Source organism: Scyliorhinus torazame, chromosome 2, assembly GCF_047496885.1.
Source record: "Scyliorhinus torazame isolate Kashiwa2021f chromosome 2, sScyTor2.1, whole genome shotgun sequence".
NCBI lineage: Eukaryota > Metazoa > Chordata > Chondrichthyes > Carcharhiniformes > Scyliorhinidae > Scyliorhinus > Scyliorhinus torazame.
Window position 1 is genome coordinate 389,209,299 of NC_092708.1, and position 18,510 is coordinate 389,227,808.

Here is an 18,510-nt window from a genome sequence, read left to right on the forward strand (position 1 = left end):
CCAATTTAAACAAATTTTATTTAACGTTGAAGCAATAAAGTCATTACAATTTAAGAAAAATACAAGGACACTTCATATTGATACAGCTTGGTACAGAAATACAACCTATAAATAGAATACCCACAAAAATAAATTGTTTATTAAAAATGTCTGCATAAAAGACTTAATCAAATTGAATGTTAGTTCATTTTCACATTCTTCAGACTTCAGTGGTCAGAATCCTAAACCCACCCAGGAGGACTGGGTTAGAGGAATTTGGGATGATAATTGGTCATTTCCTTTGCCTCCCTGCTCTGGAGTGGAGTGGTCAAAACTCATCAACCGCCCTCTGATCAATGACGTAAAGTGTGCAGGCCGGCAAATTCTCATTCTAAAGCATTACAGCTGACTGCTGTTCGTCACTCCCATGTTGTTCTATGTCACAGCAAGGTCTGGGTTTCAAAAGGTACCTCATTGGCTGTGACGTACTTCGGGGCAACCCTAAAGTTGTGAAAGGTGCTACAGAAATTCACGTTCTCTCTTTGTAGCTGCTCTCAACTGCGCATAGGCTGCATTGTGTCAGCTTACCTCAGTGGGTAGCTGTCTCCCCTCGGAGTCAGGGCTGTGGGTTCAAATCCCACTCCTGAGACATACAAACAAAATCTAGGCTGACATTCCCAGTGCAGTACTGATGGAGAGCTGCACAGTCAGAGGAGCCATCTTCCTGGTGTTGTGAAAAGAGGTAAATAAATCAAATCATCATTGTCTTCAATATGCTGTTGGTAAAAAGTCTGAAGTTCTTCGTGCAAACTGTGAAGATCGGGGGAGAAATCAAAACTAATGGACGCTTTCCAACAATGATATTTTCAAAGCATTGAGTTTGTTCGAAACATCCGTAGTGTGTTTTACCTCCTATCGTAATCTTTGACATTTCGTCCCAAGGAACAGAGGAGACTTCAAGAATAGCTTTCTAATTATGTGAAAAGGTACATTGTAAGGGAGGAGTGAATGTGGATCAGCCTTGTGACAGAAGGTAACTCATAAAATTAAGTTATCGTTCAATTGGCTGTTGGTAAACTTTAACCGATAGGGTGGGGCCAGGGACCAATACCGTTCTGATGCTCTGGTCCACTGCCAGCAGCCGCAGCGAGCTACATGCCCTCCACTGGTGGCACCGTGCAAATGGATCATCAGCATTCATTTGCATCTGATTAAAGGGCTGGAAGCCTAATTTTCCAGGCCCCATGATGCTCCAGCCCTCTCAGCCGGGATTCACCTAGGCGTTAACTACTGCAAGTATTTCTAAGCGTCACCCTGATTTGGTGGACCCCGCAGTGGGTCAAGGGAGTCAGTGCGTAATGGAGGTGCCCCCAAAGTCCATAAGAAGGCCCCCACAACATAAATCTTGCCTCCCCACCTGACCATCCCCCATCAGATGCCCCAAACACATTTCTGCAAGCACATCAGACGCAACTAAGTGCTTTGATTTCCTCTTTTTCACAGTAGAAAGCACTTAGCTACTTTTGATGTGACTAGGAGCTGTCAGTCATAGCAAGAGTGTTTATAAACATTGTGGTTATCATCAGGGCAGGGTAACGGAGATGCATTGCAGGGTGAAAGGAAAGATCAATAAACAATCCACCAAGCAGCTGTCTCAATTACTGGCTAATGCAATGTATTGCTGTGTGATATTGAATAGAAGATCTGCACTTCACAGACTGTCAAGTGCTTTCAAGTTTTCAAAGAAGACTCTGAAACTTGTAATAGCTGCTTTTGTCCGAGGCAGCAGATGTTAGAAAAGAGTAAGTGAAAATGCAGTGATTTTACACCCTACTGCCTCGATTGCTCTTCAGCTATCGAACAGGTCTCTGATGGGGAGGTCTGATGGCGGGGTCGATGGGAGGGGGGTCAGGTCACCCTGATGTGTCCATGCTGTGGGGGGGGGTGACCCATTATTCCTGTGGTGGTGGGGGGAGGATGCCCCTACTTGTCAACAGAGGTGGGGGGCTGGATTTGCATTGTGGGGGGAGGGGAGCCAGCCGTCGGAACTTGATACCATGCAGCCCGCTCAAAATGGCAGCCTGATACCAGGATTCTGACAGAATTCCACAAGCTCCCCTCAAAAATAAATTTACATGGAAAGGGAGAGGGAAGCACTCCTGGGCATCGCTCCGACTGCCAGCGAAGCCCAGGAGCAGTCCTACTCCAGCAGGAGCACTTAGTCTCCAGAACGGAGAATCCACCCCTCTAATGTAGGATGAAATCCAGAAGCAACTGGGAATTGGTGACTAAATCAGAGGCAGTCTGTGTGGATTTTTCAGGAGCAAGGCATGTTTAACCAATATTATGGAATTAAAGAAATGGTAGAGTGGATGGTTAAGGTGAATGAGGTTTCCATGGAGTTTCAAAACTCCGTGTTGCTGGTGTCTTACTTAGTGATTAAAGTTCTGAACTATGTCATTAATCTGAGACTTGAACTCGGTTTCTCGCTCCACAGATGGTGCCTGACCTGCTGAGTATTTTCCAACGCTCTGTTTTTACTTCGGATTTCCAGCATCTGCAGTGATTTGCATTTGCTCCTGAAGTGTGTCCTTCAAATTCTTCAGTTCTGATGAAGAGTTGCAGCTTAAATGTAGACCTGTAATTTCTCTTCCAGATTTTCACTGACCAGCAGAACGTGCCCAGTTTTTTCTGTGTTCATTTAATTGGGTTTTACTGCAAAGAAACTGGCCGTTCAGCCCAACAGGTCCGTGTTGCTGCTTAGGCTCCATGTGAAACTCCATCACTCCTGTCAATTCCGACAGAATTCCACGAGGGCCCCTCCACAAATAAATTTGCATAGAAAGGGAGAGGGAATCGCTCCTGGGCAATGCTCCTAGCGTCAGCGGAGCCCAAGAGCAATCCGACTCCAGCGGGAGTAATGGGTTGAGATACATTATTGGGGCAGAATCGAGAAAGCTTTGTGGATTGGATTTGTTTATTGTCACGTGTACCGAGGTGCAGTGAAAAGTATTTTTCTGCGAGCAGCTCAACAGATCATTAAATGCATGAGAAGAAAAGGGAATAAAAGGAAATACATAATAGGGCAACACAACATATACAATGTAACTACATAAGCACTGGCATCGGATGAAGCATACAGGGTGTAGTGTTAATGAGGTCAGTCCATAAGAGGGTCATTTAGGAGTCTGGTGACAGCGGGGAAGAAGCTGTTTTTGAGTCTGTTCGTGCGTGTTCTCAGACTTCTGTATCTCCTGCCCGATGGAAGAAGTTGGAAGAGTGAGTCAGTCGGGTGGGAGGGATCTTTGATTATACTGCCCGCTTTCCCCAGGCAGCGGGACGTGTAGATGGAGTCAATGGATGGGAGGCAGGTTCGTGTGATGGACTGGGCGGTGTTCACGACTCTCTGAAGTTTCTTGTGATGTGTCTAATTGCTCTACACCTAATGCAGGCTCCAAGAGCATCACCAGGATTCCATGTGTACTCTCTGACACAAAGGAGTAGAGTATGGGATCAGCCACACAATTCAAACTGGTCAACAGCAACCCAAAGTGATAATAATGGAACGAGCTCCTCACAAAGTTGCAGTTGTCCCCAAATAAAGTTCTGACCAGCAGCATAACATGATAAGGGACAAAGCAAATGCAAAAAATGACAATAGCGCTTAACACCAACGTTTTGATCCTTAACTTTTGATTCTGCTGAATGCCTAGACTCTCCCGGATAGATATCAGCACCCTGTGATAGGAAAAGGCCAACAGAGCAATGGGGAAAAGGAAGCCAACAGGTAATAGTTTATTCTCCTTTGCCAGGACTGCAGTGGATAATGCTCGAAACAGAGTAAGTGATTATTTTGATCTTTCACTGTCCCATCATGAGAGAAAATGAAAACACTGGTTCCGATTTCTTTGATCCAGATGAAAGCACTGACCAGAAGCACAGCTTTCAGAGTTCGGAAGGTATGGAATCTTAAAGGGTGGACCACTGCTAAGTAGCGAGCTACAGAGATGCAAGAGAGGAATGCGATGCTCACATAAATATTCTCGTAGAGGACGATCCCAGAAATCCTGCACAGCAACTCACCATTCACCCAATTATCTTTCATCAATAAGTATTGGATCCGCAAGGGCAAACTGGTGAGGTGCAACAGGTCTGAGATGGTCAGGTTGCACAGATAGACTACCAGCTTATTCCCCTGTCTGATCTGCAGGTAGCTGTGATACAGGGACTGAAGATTAGTTAGGAAGCCGGTGATGAAGACAGCGATGTAGACTGTGGAAAACAATGTCTGGTGGATTCTATACTCTATAGAGTGCAATTGGTGCAGTCATCTTTGCCGCACGCTGATTGGTTGGCCATGTCCATGGTCAATATGAAGAGAACACTCTTTGAATTGCTTCACCTCACTGCAATCTTCAATTCCAGCAGAAAATCAAACCTGGAGATTTTCCTAAATGAGATGGGGATCAGGGAGGAATATAAAAAAGGAACAGGTTATGAAGCAAAACAATAAAAGCCGCATGTTCTGCATAGATACAGGAGTAAAACCTCAGGTAGAGGAGCTCAGGAACAGAGGAGGTCATTCAGCCCATTTTGGCCTGTTCTGCTGTTGCATTAGATGATGGCTGATCTGTACCTTGAGCCCATCCACCTGCCTCCCCTGTAGATTAAGATCCTTGCCAAACAAAAAAGTATCAATCACAATTTTGAAATCTTCAACTGTCCCCCAACCTCAGCAGTATTTTGGTGGGCGGAGGTTCCAAATTTCTCAATTTGTGTGAGGGCACTCTTTCTGACACCGCCCGTGAACTCTAATTTTAAGGCGAAGTCCCTTTTTGTTTTGGGGCCATTAGAGGAAACAGTTTCTCTCCATCTCTCCTTTTCAATTCCTATAAACAATTTAAATTACACCTGAAAGTGGCAGGAAAGAGAGAGGTGTTTCTGTCTTGCACCCCTCAGGGCAAATGCAAGAATGCCAAATTTCAAACTATCACAATAGTTTATACTATAGGAGAATAGGGTGCGGATTGGTTGCCAGGTCTATTCTGATTGGCTGAGGTGTTGCCATGGAGGAAGCAACAGGGAACTACAGGATCCCCAATTTCCCATGTAATTCAAAAAAGATGCAAGGCTTGAACACATTCCATTAGTTTTTAGAGAATGGGCCCCTATGTATAAATTCCATTCTGCACCCAGTCCCCATTGTGTACACCCAGTCACCATTATACACACTGCCCAATTATACACCCCTACCCCTTTAAACACCACGCCCCATTTTACACCTAGCACAAGTGTACATTCTGACCCCATTATATACCCAGTCCCCATTATACAACTAGTCCCCATTATACAGCCGGTTGCCATTATATACCCAGCCCAATTCTACACCCAACCCGTTATAAACCCAGCCGGATTTTACAACCAGCCGGTTTATACACTCTGTCCCCATTATACACCCCGTCCCCAATACACACCCTAGCCCAATTATACATTCTGTCCCCATTAGACCCCCCTCCACATTAATCACCATAGCGCAATTATACACTCCAGCCACATTACATATCTTGTCCCCATTATACATCCCTTCATACATCCTAGGCGAATTATACACTCCATCCTCATTATACACTCCATCCCCATTATACACTCCATCCCCATTATACACCCTGTCATCATTGTACATTCTCTGCCCATTATACACCCATCCCCATTGTACATCATCCCATTATACACCCAGCACCATTACACACCCATCCCCATTATACACGTAGCCCCATTATACAATCCACCTCCATTATACACCCATCCCCATTGTACATCCTTGTCCCATCATACACCCTGTCCCCATTATACACTTTGTCCCCATTATATACCCCATCACCATTGTACAATTTGTCCCCATTATACACCCAGTCTCCATTATACCCTCTGTTCTCAGTATGCACCCCGTCCCTATTATACACCCGTCCCCATTCTACACCCTGTCCCCATTCTACACCCTGTCCCCATTCTGCACCCCGTCCCCATTCTGCACCCCGTCCCCATTCTGCACCCCGTCCCCATTCTGCACCCCGTCCCCATTCTGCACCCCGTCCCCATTCTGCACCCCGTCCCCATTCTGCACCCCGTCCCCATTCTGCACCCCGTCCCCATTCTGCACCCCGTCCCCATTCTGCACCCCGTCCCCATTCTGCACCCTGTCTCCATTCTGCACCCTGTCCCCATTATACACAAACAGACTCACACATAAACTCAGGTTTGCACTGAGTGCTGAATTTGGTGCATTTGAGTGCGATAGTGAGAGTTTGGTGACCGAGGGAGTATAAGGCTTCATTTTTATCTAAAGTTTAGTCTTTCTTTTATTTAGTTAATTAACTTAAAAGTTGCTGTTTGGTTTAGAAGAAGGTGAATTTTCAATCAGCTTTAAACAAAGCTTCTACTTGTAGGCACTTGCAGCTGGAGCTTGTTAATTAGTTAATTGGATTAGGCCAGTTTTCAGAGGCTAGATTCACAGTATAAAAGTGATCCCCGTCTGCTCTGAGTGCTGAATTTGGTGCATTTGAGTGCCATAGTAAGAGTTTGGTGACCGAGGGAGTTAGGTGAGGAGTAAGGTGCTCCTTTCATTTTGTTTCTGACATTTCCGCAAAGAGTGAGAAGAGAGCCAGGAGTTTACAGGAAGTGTAGCTGACTGGGAGCAGAGTCGGAGGGCGGAGATCTAGTTAGTCCACACAGCAGCTATATTCTGTAAGGTAAGAGGGGATGGAGGCTAGGCCAGTTGCATGCTTCTCCTGTAGGATGTGGGTGGTGAGGGATACCACCGGTGTCCCCGCTGACTATACCTGCGGGAAGTGCACCCAACTTCAGCTCCTCAAAGACCGTGTTAGGGAACTGGAGCTGGAGCTGGATGAACTTCGGATCATCCGGGAGGCAGAGGGGGTGATTGAGAAGAGTTACAGGGAGGTAACCACACCCAAGGTACAGGACAAGAATAGCTGGGTTACAGTCAGGGGGAAAAAAACAAACAGGCAGAAAGTGCAGGGATCCCTCGTGGCCGTTCCCCTTCAAAACAAGTATACCGTTTTGGATGCTGTTGGGGAGGATGACCTACCGGGGGAAGGCCCTAGCGGCCAGGTCTCTGGCACGGAGTCTAGCTCTGGGGCTCAGAAGGGAAGGGGGGAGAATAGAAAAGCAATAGTTGTAGGAGATTCAATGGTTAGGGGAATAGATAGGAGATTCTGTGGTCGCGAGCGAGACTCCCGGAAGTTATGTTGCCTCCCGGGTGCCAGGGCCAGGGATGTCTCGGATCGTGTCTTCAGGATCCTTAAGGGGGAGGGGGAGCAGCCAGAAGTCGTGGTGCACATTGGTACCAACGACATAGGTAGGAAAAGGGGTGTGGAGGTAATAAACAAGTTTAGGGAGTTAGGCTGGAAGTTAAAAGCCAAGGCTGGAAGTTAAAAGCCAGGACAGACAGAGTTGTCATCTCTGGTTTGTTGCCGGTGCCACGTGATAGCGAGGCTAGGAATATGGAGAGAGTGCAGCTGAACACGTGGCTGCAGGAATGGTGTAGGAGGGAGGGCTTCAGGTATTTGGATAATTGGAGCGCATTCTGGGGAAGGTGGGACCCGTACAAGCAGGACGGGTTGCATCTGAACCAGAGGGGCACCAATATCCTGGGAGGGAGGTTTTCTAGTACTCTTCGGGAGGGTTTAAATTAATTTGGCAGGGGAATGGGAACCGGATTTGTAGTCCAGCAACTAGGGTAGCCGATATTCAGGACGCCAAAGCGTGTAATGAGGCAGTGGGGAAGGGAACACTGACAAAGGAGAGTACTTGCAGGCACGGAGATGGGTTGAAGTGTGTATACTTCAACGCAAGAAGCATCAGGAATAAGGTGGGTGAACCCAAGGCATGGATTGGTACTTGGGACTACGATGTGGTGGCCATCATGGAAACTTGGATAGAAGAGGGGCAGAAATGGTTGTTGGAGGTCCCTGGTTATAGATGTTTCAATAAGATTAGGGAGGGTGGTAAAAGAGGTGGGGGGGTGGCATTGTTAATTAGAGATAGTAGAACAGCTGCAGAAAGGCAGTTCGAGGAGTATCACCCTACTGAGGTAGTATGGGTTGAAGTCAGAAATAGGAAAGGAGCAGTCACCTTGTTAGGAGTTTTCTATAGGCCCCCCAATAGTAGCAGAGATGTGGAGGAACAGATTGGGAAACAGATTTTGGAAAGGTGCAGAAGTCACAGGGTAGTAGTCATGGGTGACTTTAACTTCCCAAATATTGAGTGGAAACTCTTTAGATCAAATAGCTTGGATGGGGTGGTGTGTGTGCAGTGTGTCCAGGAAGCTTTTCTAACACAGTATGTAGATTGTCCGACCAGAGGGGCAATATTGGATTTAGTACTTGGAAATGAACCAGGGCAAGTGATAGATTTGTTAGTGGGGGAGCATTTTGGAGATAGTGACCACAATTCTGTGACTTTTACTTTAGTAATGGAGAGGGATAGGTGCGTGCAACAGGGCAAGGTTTACAATTGGGGGAAGGGTAAATACGATGTTGTCAGACAAGAATTGAAGTGCATAAGTTGGGAACATAGGCTGTCAGGGAAGGACACAAGTGAAATGTGGAACTTGTTCAAGGAACAGGTACTACGTGTCCTTGATATGTATGTCCCTGTCAGGCAGGGAAGATATGGTCGAGTGAGGGAACCATGGTTGACAAGAGAGGTTGAATGTCTTGTTAAGAAGAAAAAGGAGACTTATGTAAGGCTGAGGAAACAAGGTTCAGACAGGGCATTGGAGGGATACAAGATAGCCAGGAGGGAACTGAAGAAAGGGATTAGGAGAGCTAAGAGAGGGCATGAACAATCTTTGGCGGGTAGGATCAAGGAAAACCCCAAGGCCTTTTACACATATGTGAGAAATATGAGAATGACTAGAGCGAGGGTAGGTCCGATCAAGGACAGTAGCGGGAAATTGTGTATTGAGTCTGAAGAGATAGGAGAGGTCTTGAACGAGTACTTTTCTTCTGTATTTACAAATGAGAGGGGCGATATTGTTGGAGAGGACAGTGTGAAACAGATTGGTAAGCTCGAGGAAATACTTGTTAGGAAGGAAGATGTGTTGGGCATTTTGAAAAACTTGAGGATAGACAAGTCCCCCGGGCCTGACGGGATATATCCAAGGATTCTATGGGAAGCAAGAGATGAAATTGCAGAGCCGTTGGCAATGATCTTTTCGTCCTCACTGTCAACAGGGGTGGTACCAGGGGATTGGAGAGTGGTGAATGCCGTTCCCCTGTTCAAAAAAGAGACTAGGGATAACCCTGGGAATTACAGGCCAGTTAGTCTTACTTCGGTGGTAGGCAAAGTAATGAAAGGGTACTGAAGGATAGGATTTCTGAGCATCTGGAAAGACACTGCTTGATTAGGGATAGTCAGCACGGATTTGTGAGGGGTAGGTCTTGCCTTACAAGTCTTATTGAATTCTTTGAGGAGGTGACCAAGCATGTGGATGAAGGTAAAGCAGTGGATGTAGTGTACATGGATTTTAGTAAGGCATTTGATAAGGTTCCCCATGGTAGGCTTATGCAGAAAGTAAGGAGGCATGGGATAGTGGGAAATTTGGCCAGTTGGATAATGAACTGGCTAACCGATAGAAGTCAGAGAGTGGTGGTGGATGGCAAATATTCAGCCTGGATCCCAGTTACCAGTGGCGTACCGCAGGGATCAGTTCTGGGTCCTCTGCTGTTTGTGATTTTCATTAATGACTTGGATGAGGGAGTTGAAGGGTGGGTCAGTATATTTGCAGACGATACGAAGATTGGTGGAGTTGTGGATAGTAAGGAGGGCTGTTGTCGGCTGCAAAGAGACATAGATAGGATGCAGAGCTGGGCTGAGAAATGGCAGATGGAGTTTAACCCTGAAAAGTGTGAGGTTGTCCATTTTGGAAGGACAAATATGAATGCGGAATACAGGGTTAACGGTAGAGTTCTTGGCAATGTGGAGGAGCAGAGAGATCTTGGGGTCTATGTTCATACATCTTTGAAAGTTGCCACTCAAGTGGATAGAGCTGTGAAGAAGGCCTATGGTGTGCTCGCGTTCATTAACAGAGGGATTGAATTTAAGAGCCGTGAGGTGATGATGCAGCTGTACAAAACTTTGGTAAGGCCACATTTGGAGTACTGTGTACAGTTCTGGTCGCCTCATTTTAGGAAGGATGTGGAAGCTTTGGAAAAGGTGCAAAGGAGATTTACCAGGATGTTGCCTGGAATGGAGAGTAGGTCTTACGAGGAAAGGTTGAGGGTGCTAGGCCTTTTCTCATTAGAACGGAGAAGGATGAGGGGCGACTTGATAGAGGTTTATAAGATGATCAGGGGAATAGATAGAGTAGACAGTCAGAGACTTTTTCCCCGGGTGGAACAAACCATTACAAGGGGACATAAATTTAAGGTGAAAGGTGGAAGATATAGGAGGGATATCAGAGGTAGGTTCTTTACCCAGAGAGTAATGGGGGCATGGAATGCACTGCCTGTGGAAGTAGTTGAGTCGGAAACAGTAGGGACCTTCAAGCAGCTATTGGATAGGTGCATGGATTACGGTAAAATGATATAGTGTAGATTTATTTGTTCTTAAGGGCAGCACGGTAGCATTGTGGATAGCACAATTGCTTCACAGCTCCAGGGTCCCAGGTTCGATTCCGGCTTGGGTCACCGTCTGTGCAGAGTCTGCACATCCTCCCCGTGTCTGCGTGGGTTTCCTCCGGGTGCTCCGGTTTCCTCCCACAGTCCAAAGATGTGCAGGTTAGGTGGATTGGCCATGATAAATTGCCCTTAGTGCCCAAAATTGCCCTTGGTGTTGGGTGGAGGTGTTGAGTTTGGGTAGGGTGCTCTTTCTAAGAGCCGGTGCAGACTCAAAGGGCCGAATGGCCTCCTTCTGCACTGTAAATTCTATGATAATCTATGATTAATCTAGGACAAAGGTTCGGCACAACATCGTGGACCGAAGGGCCTGTTCTGTGCTGTATTTACTATGTTCTATGTTCTATGATATTATGCACAGATGGCTCATTGCCCTCCTCCAACAAACACAGATTATTTGAGCTCTCTTAACGTGTTTCCTTTACACATCACATTTAATCTGTTGACCTTTACATATCTAAATACATACTTTGTTTTTCCTGAAATCCCATCAGAGGTTTAATTAGCGAATCATGCTTTTGTTGAACTTTGATAATCATTTTCTTCCTGTTTTGGGAGTCTTTGAGTCCCAAGACTTATTTTGGCCGTGCCTGGTGAATTGATCTTCATCTCCACATTCTCAATTTCTTTTCTTCTTCTGCAAGGAAGGAAGTTTGTAACAGGATCCAGGAATCTGCCTAACCAGCCCTGTGAGCTCGGAGATATGAAGCAGTACAAGATGGGATCAGCCAGGCAGTTTAAACTTGTCAACAGAAGTCCAAAATGGTAAGCTTCAAAAACTGCATCTGCAAATTTACAGTCATGTTCCGATATGGTCCGGACCATCAGAAAAACGTGATAAGGAACAAAACAAACCAGGAAAATGATGATTGTCCCAGACACCAACCTTTTTATTCTTAATTTCCGTTGTTTTTCAAGCCCGTGGCTCTGGTGAACCACCATCAGCACCTTGTAGTAAGAGTAGATTAATAAAATTAAAGGAAGGAAGAACCCAACAGAGAGCTTGTAACTGTTTAAATATCTGTCCTCTGTCTGCATGGGATATTGTTCGAAACACAAGGTGTCATTCTCCTTGTCTACACTGAGAACCTGAGACTGGATGTAAAAGGCACAGGCAGGTATCTCCTTGAGCCAGATGAGAACACTGATGATCACTGCAGCCCTCCTGGTGTGAAAGAATTTAAATTTCAGAGGGTAGGCCACTGCGAGGAAGCGATTAATGGAGATGAAGCAGAGGAAGCCGATGCTGATGTAGATATTCTGGTAGAGGAATAGACCGCTGAGTACACAGAATGCCCGAGGGAGGACCCAGTCATCGTGCTGCAGCATATACTGAACCCAGAAGGGCAAGGAAAAGAGGTACAACAGGTCTGAGATGGTCAGATTGCAGAGATAGATTCCCAGCTCGTTCCTTTGTTTGATCTGCAGGTAGCTGTGATACAGGGACAGGAGATTAGTTGGGAGGCCGATTATGAAGACAAAGGTGTAAACGATGGGAAACAGAATCTGATGGATACTGTGGTCAACAGTACAGTTGTTCATTGTTGAACACAAGACTGGAACTTCTTTTTCCAATAAACTTAATTTCGTAACTGGTCCCCTTGCAACAGTCTTGTGTGTGGTATCAAACTTGTCCTGATAATTCTCCCTTTAATTCTTCTTTATTGAAAGTTGTCTGACTGGAGGGCAATAAAAACACAGAAACTGTGAAACAAAGTCATAATTTGCAGTTTTGATGACTTATCATTTATTAAATGGCTCACTTCTGTTGCCACGTGGTGTTAACAGAATTTATATCAGAGAACAGATATCATGGAGCTTCCACAGCTTTTTATCAATACTGTTATGGTTATTGATCTATTGAAATTTCCTTTATTGGTCCGACTCAACCTTATGATGGACTAAATGGGTCAACAAGCGAGACTTCATAGAATCATAGAATTTACAGTGCAGAAGGAGCCAGTTGAGCCCATCGGGTCTGTACCAGCCGTTGGAAAGACCATCCCACTTACGCCCACACCTCCACCCTATCCAGTAACCCCACCTAATCATTTTGGACGCTTAAGGGAAATTTAACACAGCCAGTCCACCTAACCTGCATATCTTTGGACTGTGGGAGGAAACCGGAGCACCCGGAGGAAACCCACGCAGACACGGGGAGGATGTGCAGACTCTGCACAGACAGTGACCCAAGCCGGGAATCGAACCTGGGACCCTGGCGCTGTGAAGCAACTGTGCTAACCACTTTGCTACTGTGCCACCCTTGAACTTAGAAATTAAAAAAAACGGGCTGTTACACTACTGGGAGTATACTACAGACCCCCAAATTGTGAAAGGGAGATAGAAGGGTTAATATTGTGGCACATTTCTGCCTGTAAGAACAAGAGGGCAATACTAGGAGACTTTCAACTATACTAATATCAACTGGGAATCAAACAATACAAGGGGAACCGAGGGTGAAAGCTTCATGCAGTGTGTCCAGGAAAATCTTTTCAACCAATTAGTGACAATCCCAACGAGAGGAGATGCAATTCTAGACCTAGTCTTGGGGAACAAAGAAGGGCAAGTGGTTGAAGTTGCCGACCATATCAGGGATAGTGATCACAATTCAGTATTACCATGGAAAAGGTCAGAGGTAAAGTAGGAGTAAAAATGTTGAACTGGGGGAAGGCAAATATTGTTGAAATGAAAAGGGACTTGGCTGAGGTGGACTGGCCAGCACTGCTAGAGGATAAATCTGAGGAAAACCAGTGGGAAGCACAAAAAGGAGAGATCCTAAACGTACAAAGTAGACATGTCCCTTCCATAAATAAAAGTTGTACTGCCAAATCTAGACCCCCCCTGGTTGTCTAGAGGAATACAGGGGAAAATCAAACAGAAAAAGCATAGGATTGGCATAAAGAACTAAACACTGCAGATAGCCCAGACGAGTATAGAAAATGCAGGGGCAAAGGAAATGAGGAAATCAAGGCGAGCACCTGAAAAAAGATTAGCAAGTAAAGTTAAAGAAAACCCAAAGATGTTTTACCAATATATTAATGGTGAAAGGTTAGTTAAGGAAAAAGTGGGCCTTATCAGAGATGATGAAAGGAACTTGTGTGCAAAGGCTGTGAGGAGGATTTTAAGTGAATATTTTTTTCTCCGTGTTTACAAAGGAAAGGGATGATGCAGATATAGTAGTCCAGGGGGAACATTGTGAGATTCTGGATGGGATAATCATAAAGAGAAAGGATTGCAAGCCTTGAAAGTTGATAAGTTGCCAGGACCAGATGGAAGGTCAGGGAGGAGCTGGCAGATGAGCTCTGAGGATGATTTTCCAATCCTCACTAGACACAGGAGAGGTACCGGAGAAATGCAAATGTGGTACCATTGTTTAAAAGTGGATCGCAGAAAATGCTGAACAATTATAGGCCAGTTAGTATTACGTCAGTGGGTGGGAAAATTATTGGAATCAATTCTGAGAGATAGGATTAACTGTCACATAGAAAGGCATAGAAAGTTCAGGAATAGTCTGCATGGATTTGTTAAAGGAAGGTCTTGCCTCACAAATTTGATTGAATTCTTTGAGGAAGTGACAAGAAGGGTTGATGAAGGTAGTGCAGTGGATGTGGTGTACATGGATTTCAGCAAAGCATTTGACAAAGTCCTACCTAGCAGATTGGTCAAAAAGTGAAAGCCCATGGGATACAGGGCAATGTGGCAAACTGGATAAAAAGTTGGCTCAGTAACAGGAAACAAAGGGCAATAGTTGATGGTTTCCCTTGCAATTGGAAAGTTGTTTCAAGTGGTGTTCCATAGGGCTCGGTGTTGGGACCCTTATTGTTTGTGTTATATATTAACGATTTGGACGTGAACGTGAGGAGCATGATTGGGAAATTTGCAGACAACACAAAGATTGGCAGAGTCGTGAACAGTGTATAGCATAGGTATAATCTCCAAAATGATATAGATGGATTGGCGGAGTGGACGATAAAGTGGCAGATGGAATTCAACACAGAGGAGTGTGAGGTCATGCATTTAGGGAGGTCAAACAGTTATAGGGAGTACACAGTAAATGGGACTATACTAAGAGGGGTAAATGCAGTGAAAAAATTTGGTGTACAGGTACACAGGTCCCTAAAGGCAGCAGTTCAAGTAGATACGGTTGTTAAGAAAGCATGTGGAATGCTCTCCTTCATTGGCAGAGGTATAGAATATAAAAGTAAGGATATAATGTTGGAATTGTATAAAACACTGGTGGGGCCACAACGGGTATACTGTGTGCAGTTCTCGTTGCCACATTGCAGGAAGGACTCTATTGCTCTGAAGAGAGAAAAGGTTTACAAGAATGTTGCCAGGGCTAGAGAAGGGTAGCTACGAGGAGAGATTGAGTTGATTGGGGTTATTTTGCTTGGAACAAAGAAGGCTGAGGGGTGACTTAATTGAGGTGTGCAAAATTATGAGGGGAAGAGATTAGAGTGGACAGGATAAAATTGCTTCCCTTGGTGGAGAATTCTAGAACCAAGGTACATGGATTCAAGTTAAGTGGCAGAAGGTGTAGAGGGGGCATGAGGAAAAACATTTTTACACAGAGGGCAGTGGGAGTCTGGAATTCGCTGCCCGAGTTTGTGGAGGCGTCAGAGACCCTAAACTCTTTTAAAAAGTACCTGGATCTGCATGTTAAGTGCTCTAAGCTACAGGGCGTGGACCGGATGCAGCAAGGTGGGATTCGAAAGGGCACCTGGGTGTCCTCGGGCTGGCATGGACAAGGTGGGCTGAATGGCCTCTTTCTGTGCTGTAACCTTTCTATGATTCTGCCCAGATTTTATGCTCAGGTTTTATACTGAGGGAGTCTTACTATTCTGGGAGGTGTCAAAATCCTGGCTGCCTGTTTAGGTGGAAATAAAAGATTCCCGGCATTAATCGGAAGAGGAGCAGTAGACTTCATTACAGTCAATAATGCCCCCTTAACCAAAAACCAGCGAAAATAAAAGTTATTCATCTCATCTGCTTCTTGTGGAAAGATCCTGTGTAGAAATGAACTGCTACACTTTCCTATTCCTCTTTAACCAGCACTGCCACGGTCTTATCTTCTGTTTATATTTATGACCTATCCTTATCTAGTTTTGTAAACCGGTTTCTGTTGAAGTTAGTCTAGAGCTTCCTGTAAAATAATTGTTTCCTGCTCTCTTATTTTCCACACTCTTGCGCCGTGCAGTTCATGCGTGTTAACCTGTTGTTTTGAGCATTATTTTTTTTTCCATGATTTTCTGCTGCTATTGCCACCACTTTCACATCAAAGAATAGAATCATAATCATCAAATGATTACAGCTCACAAGAAGCTCATTCAGCCCAGCCAGTCCATGTTGACTGTCTGTGAGACCAATTTAACTAGCCTCATTCCCTGTTTATTACTCTACTCCATGTCCCTTTCAAGGCAGCAATGGGCAATGAATAATGGACAAATAAACAACATAAAATTCACAGCCCAACTGGAGTTGAAACCCAAGCTCAGCCATGGTCATATTGAATGATGGAGCACGCTCGATGAGCCGAATGGTCTACTCCTATTCCTATTTCTTGTGTTGTTGTGTTAACTGGCTCACACTGGTGTTTATACTCCACAGGAGCCTCCTGCCACACTTCCCCACCTCACGCCATCAACATTTCCTTCTCTTCCTTGCTCACCCATGTAGTGTCCCTGACTCGGAACTAGAAGCTTCGGTTTTGAGCCCCACTCCAGGATGCCTCGTGAGTAGCAGCCTGGAAATCTTTCTAATGCATGCCAGTAGGATTTGGTAATGCTGGTAGGATTTGGAGAGATTCCTGGTCAGCCATGTGATGGAAAGAAGCCTCGACCATCACTATCCTTGTCTCCAAGCAACAAGGCGGTGTCTGTAAGTGGATGCTGTCGCAGCAAATGGGACTCTTTGGGGGCTGGTTGGCTCAGTTGGCAGGACGGCTAGTTTGATCAGATTGGCGGCAATGACACAGGATTCAATCTCTATTCCAACTTGGTGGTTGGGGGGGGGGGGAAAGAGTGGATTCAGGACCTGCCTCCTTGCTGAGGCTGTGGTTCTGTGGGTTGGGTAGAGAACTGAAGAAGGAAGAGCTGGCCTTAGTAACGATGAGTATGAAACTGCCAGCTGGTTTAAAAAACCCATCTGGTTCACCAATGCTTTTGGAAAGTAAATCTGCCATCCTTACCCAGTCTGACTGTCCTGTGACTCCAGAGCCCCTGAAATGGCCGAGCAAGCCACTCAGTTGTATCAAGGTCTGAACGAAAATCTATCATTCACATGGACAAAAAAAGTAACCACCTTCTCAAAAGTGTTTCGGAATGGCCATTAAATCTTGGCCTGGCCAATTACTCGCACATCCTGTGAATGAATTAAAAGTTCTAACCATTCATTAAAAATGAAACAATTGACTTTGGGATGCCCTGAGGATGTGACTGGTCTTATATCAATGCAAGTTTGAATTATGAGCTTATCTATATGTCTGATCTTTGTCATTCTCCCTTCTGTTTTGTTCAGTTTATTTCCTGATCAGAAAAGTTAACTAAACATTAACAAGTCTTCCCCAACTCTCTCTCAGTAATTGACAGTCCTGCTGTGTTTCCAGTTCTGCAAACAGCAGGCAGCATGATTCCAGTCTGCATTGACTTTAATCACACATTCCCCAATGAGGATTGCACACTCATTAAACTGATTTGTTACTTTCCACATATGAAAGGAAAGCTGAATGCTGGAGGTCTGCAATGGAGAAAGTATAGCATTTTTATAGCACCTTTTCTGACTGCAGGAGATCATAGCCTCAAAATAAGGGGAGGTAGATTTAGGACGGAGTGTAGGAGGAACTTCTTCACCCAAAGGGTTGTGAATCTCTGGAATTCCTTGCCCAGTGAAGCAGTTGAGGCTCCTCCTTTAAACGTTTTTAAGAAAAAGATAGATGCCTTTCTAAAGAATAAAGGGATTCGGGGATATGGTGTACGGGCCGGAGAGTGGAGCTGAGTCCACAAAGATCAGCCATGATCTCATTAAATGGCAGAGCAGGCTCGAGGGGCCAGATGGCCTACTCCTGTTCCCAGTTCTTATGTCCTTCTGTCAAGGCCCTCAGCTATGGTCAGCACAAACTGAACCATGCCTTGAGCACTCCGACTCTACACATTGAGCTCATGCTCCAGGATTTCCACTGTGGTTGCCACCCTATGTGATTTCCACTGTGGTTGCCACCCTATGTCTGTTCCATATTCCTTAAGCTACTCACGCTGTAATTACACTATCTGAACCTCATTTGGCTTCTGACAGCATTTTAAGTGGCATGCGGAAATATTGCCTCTGTTGGCCTCGGTGCGATGCATTGTCGGTATCATCTCCAGCAGCAGTAGCCTTTGGCACTCCTCCAATCGGCTATGCACTCACTGTAATGTCACTGACATTCCCTCCTGAATCTCAGGACTGTCTCCTAAAATCTGCATCAGCTCTGGGATAACCTTGTCCAGAGACTTGGCATCTGACTGAGTCCTGGGATCCAGCAGACCTCTGACTGCTGCCTCCCTTGGACGTTCCTGCCTCCACCTGATGTGCATCAGCAACTGTGTGGCACTCACCAGATTGTGCCCCAGAAGCCTGTCCACTAATGTGCACCCACCAAGGCGTGAGTCTCTGTGCTGGTGGAAGGTGTGGGTGATTGCTGTGACACCTTGATGGCCTCCTCGGAGCTCTCCCCCATGGGGGTCTCTTGGGTGGCAGAGTGGGGGGGGGGGGGGGGGGGGAGAGAAGAGAGATGGGGGAAGGGGTGACTCCAGGTGGCCTGGCCTCATTAGATGGAGATCCTGAAAGAGAATGG

At 45.6% G+C, this 18,510-nt stretch overlaps 1 protein-coding gene and 1 pseudogene across 1 annotated transcript in view; both read right to left on the bottom strand.

Annotated features, from left to right (window-relative positions):
• Positions 1–5,572, bottom strand: LOC140407689 (ovarian cancer G-protein coupled receptor 1-like; annotated as a pseudogene).
• The window catches only part of LOC140405615 (ovarian cancer G-protein coupled receptor 1-like), a 27,109-nt gene continuing 12,875 nt past the window's right edge, over positions 4,277–18,510 (bottom strand). The window contains exons 2-3 of the mRNA XM_072494162.1: positions 11,149–12,358; positions 4,277–4,429 (exon numbers count right to left, since the gene is read on the bottom strand). Of these exons, the coding sequence (XP_072350263.1) occupies positions 11,190–12,221 (1,032 nt within the window). The 5' untranslated portion in view covers positions 12,222–12,358 and the 3' untranslated portion in view covers positions 4,277–4,429; positions 11,149–11,189. The remainder of the gene's footprint in view (positions 4,430–11,148; positions 12,359–18,510) is intronic.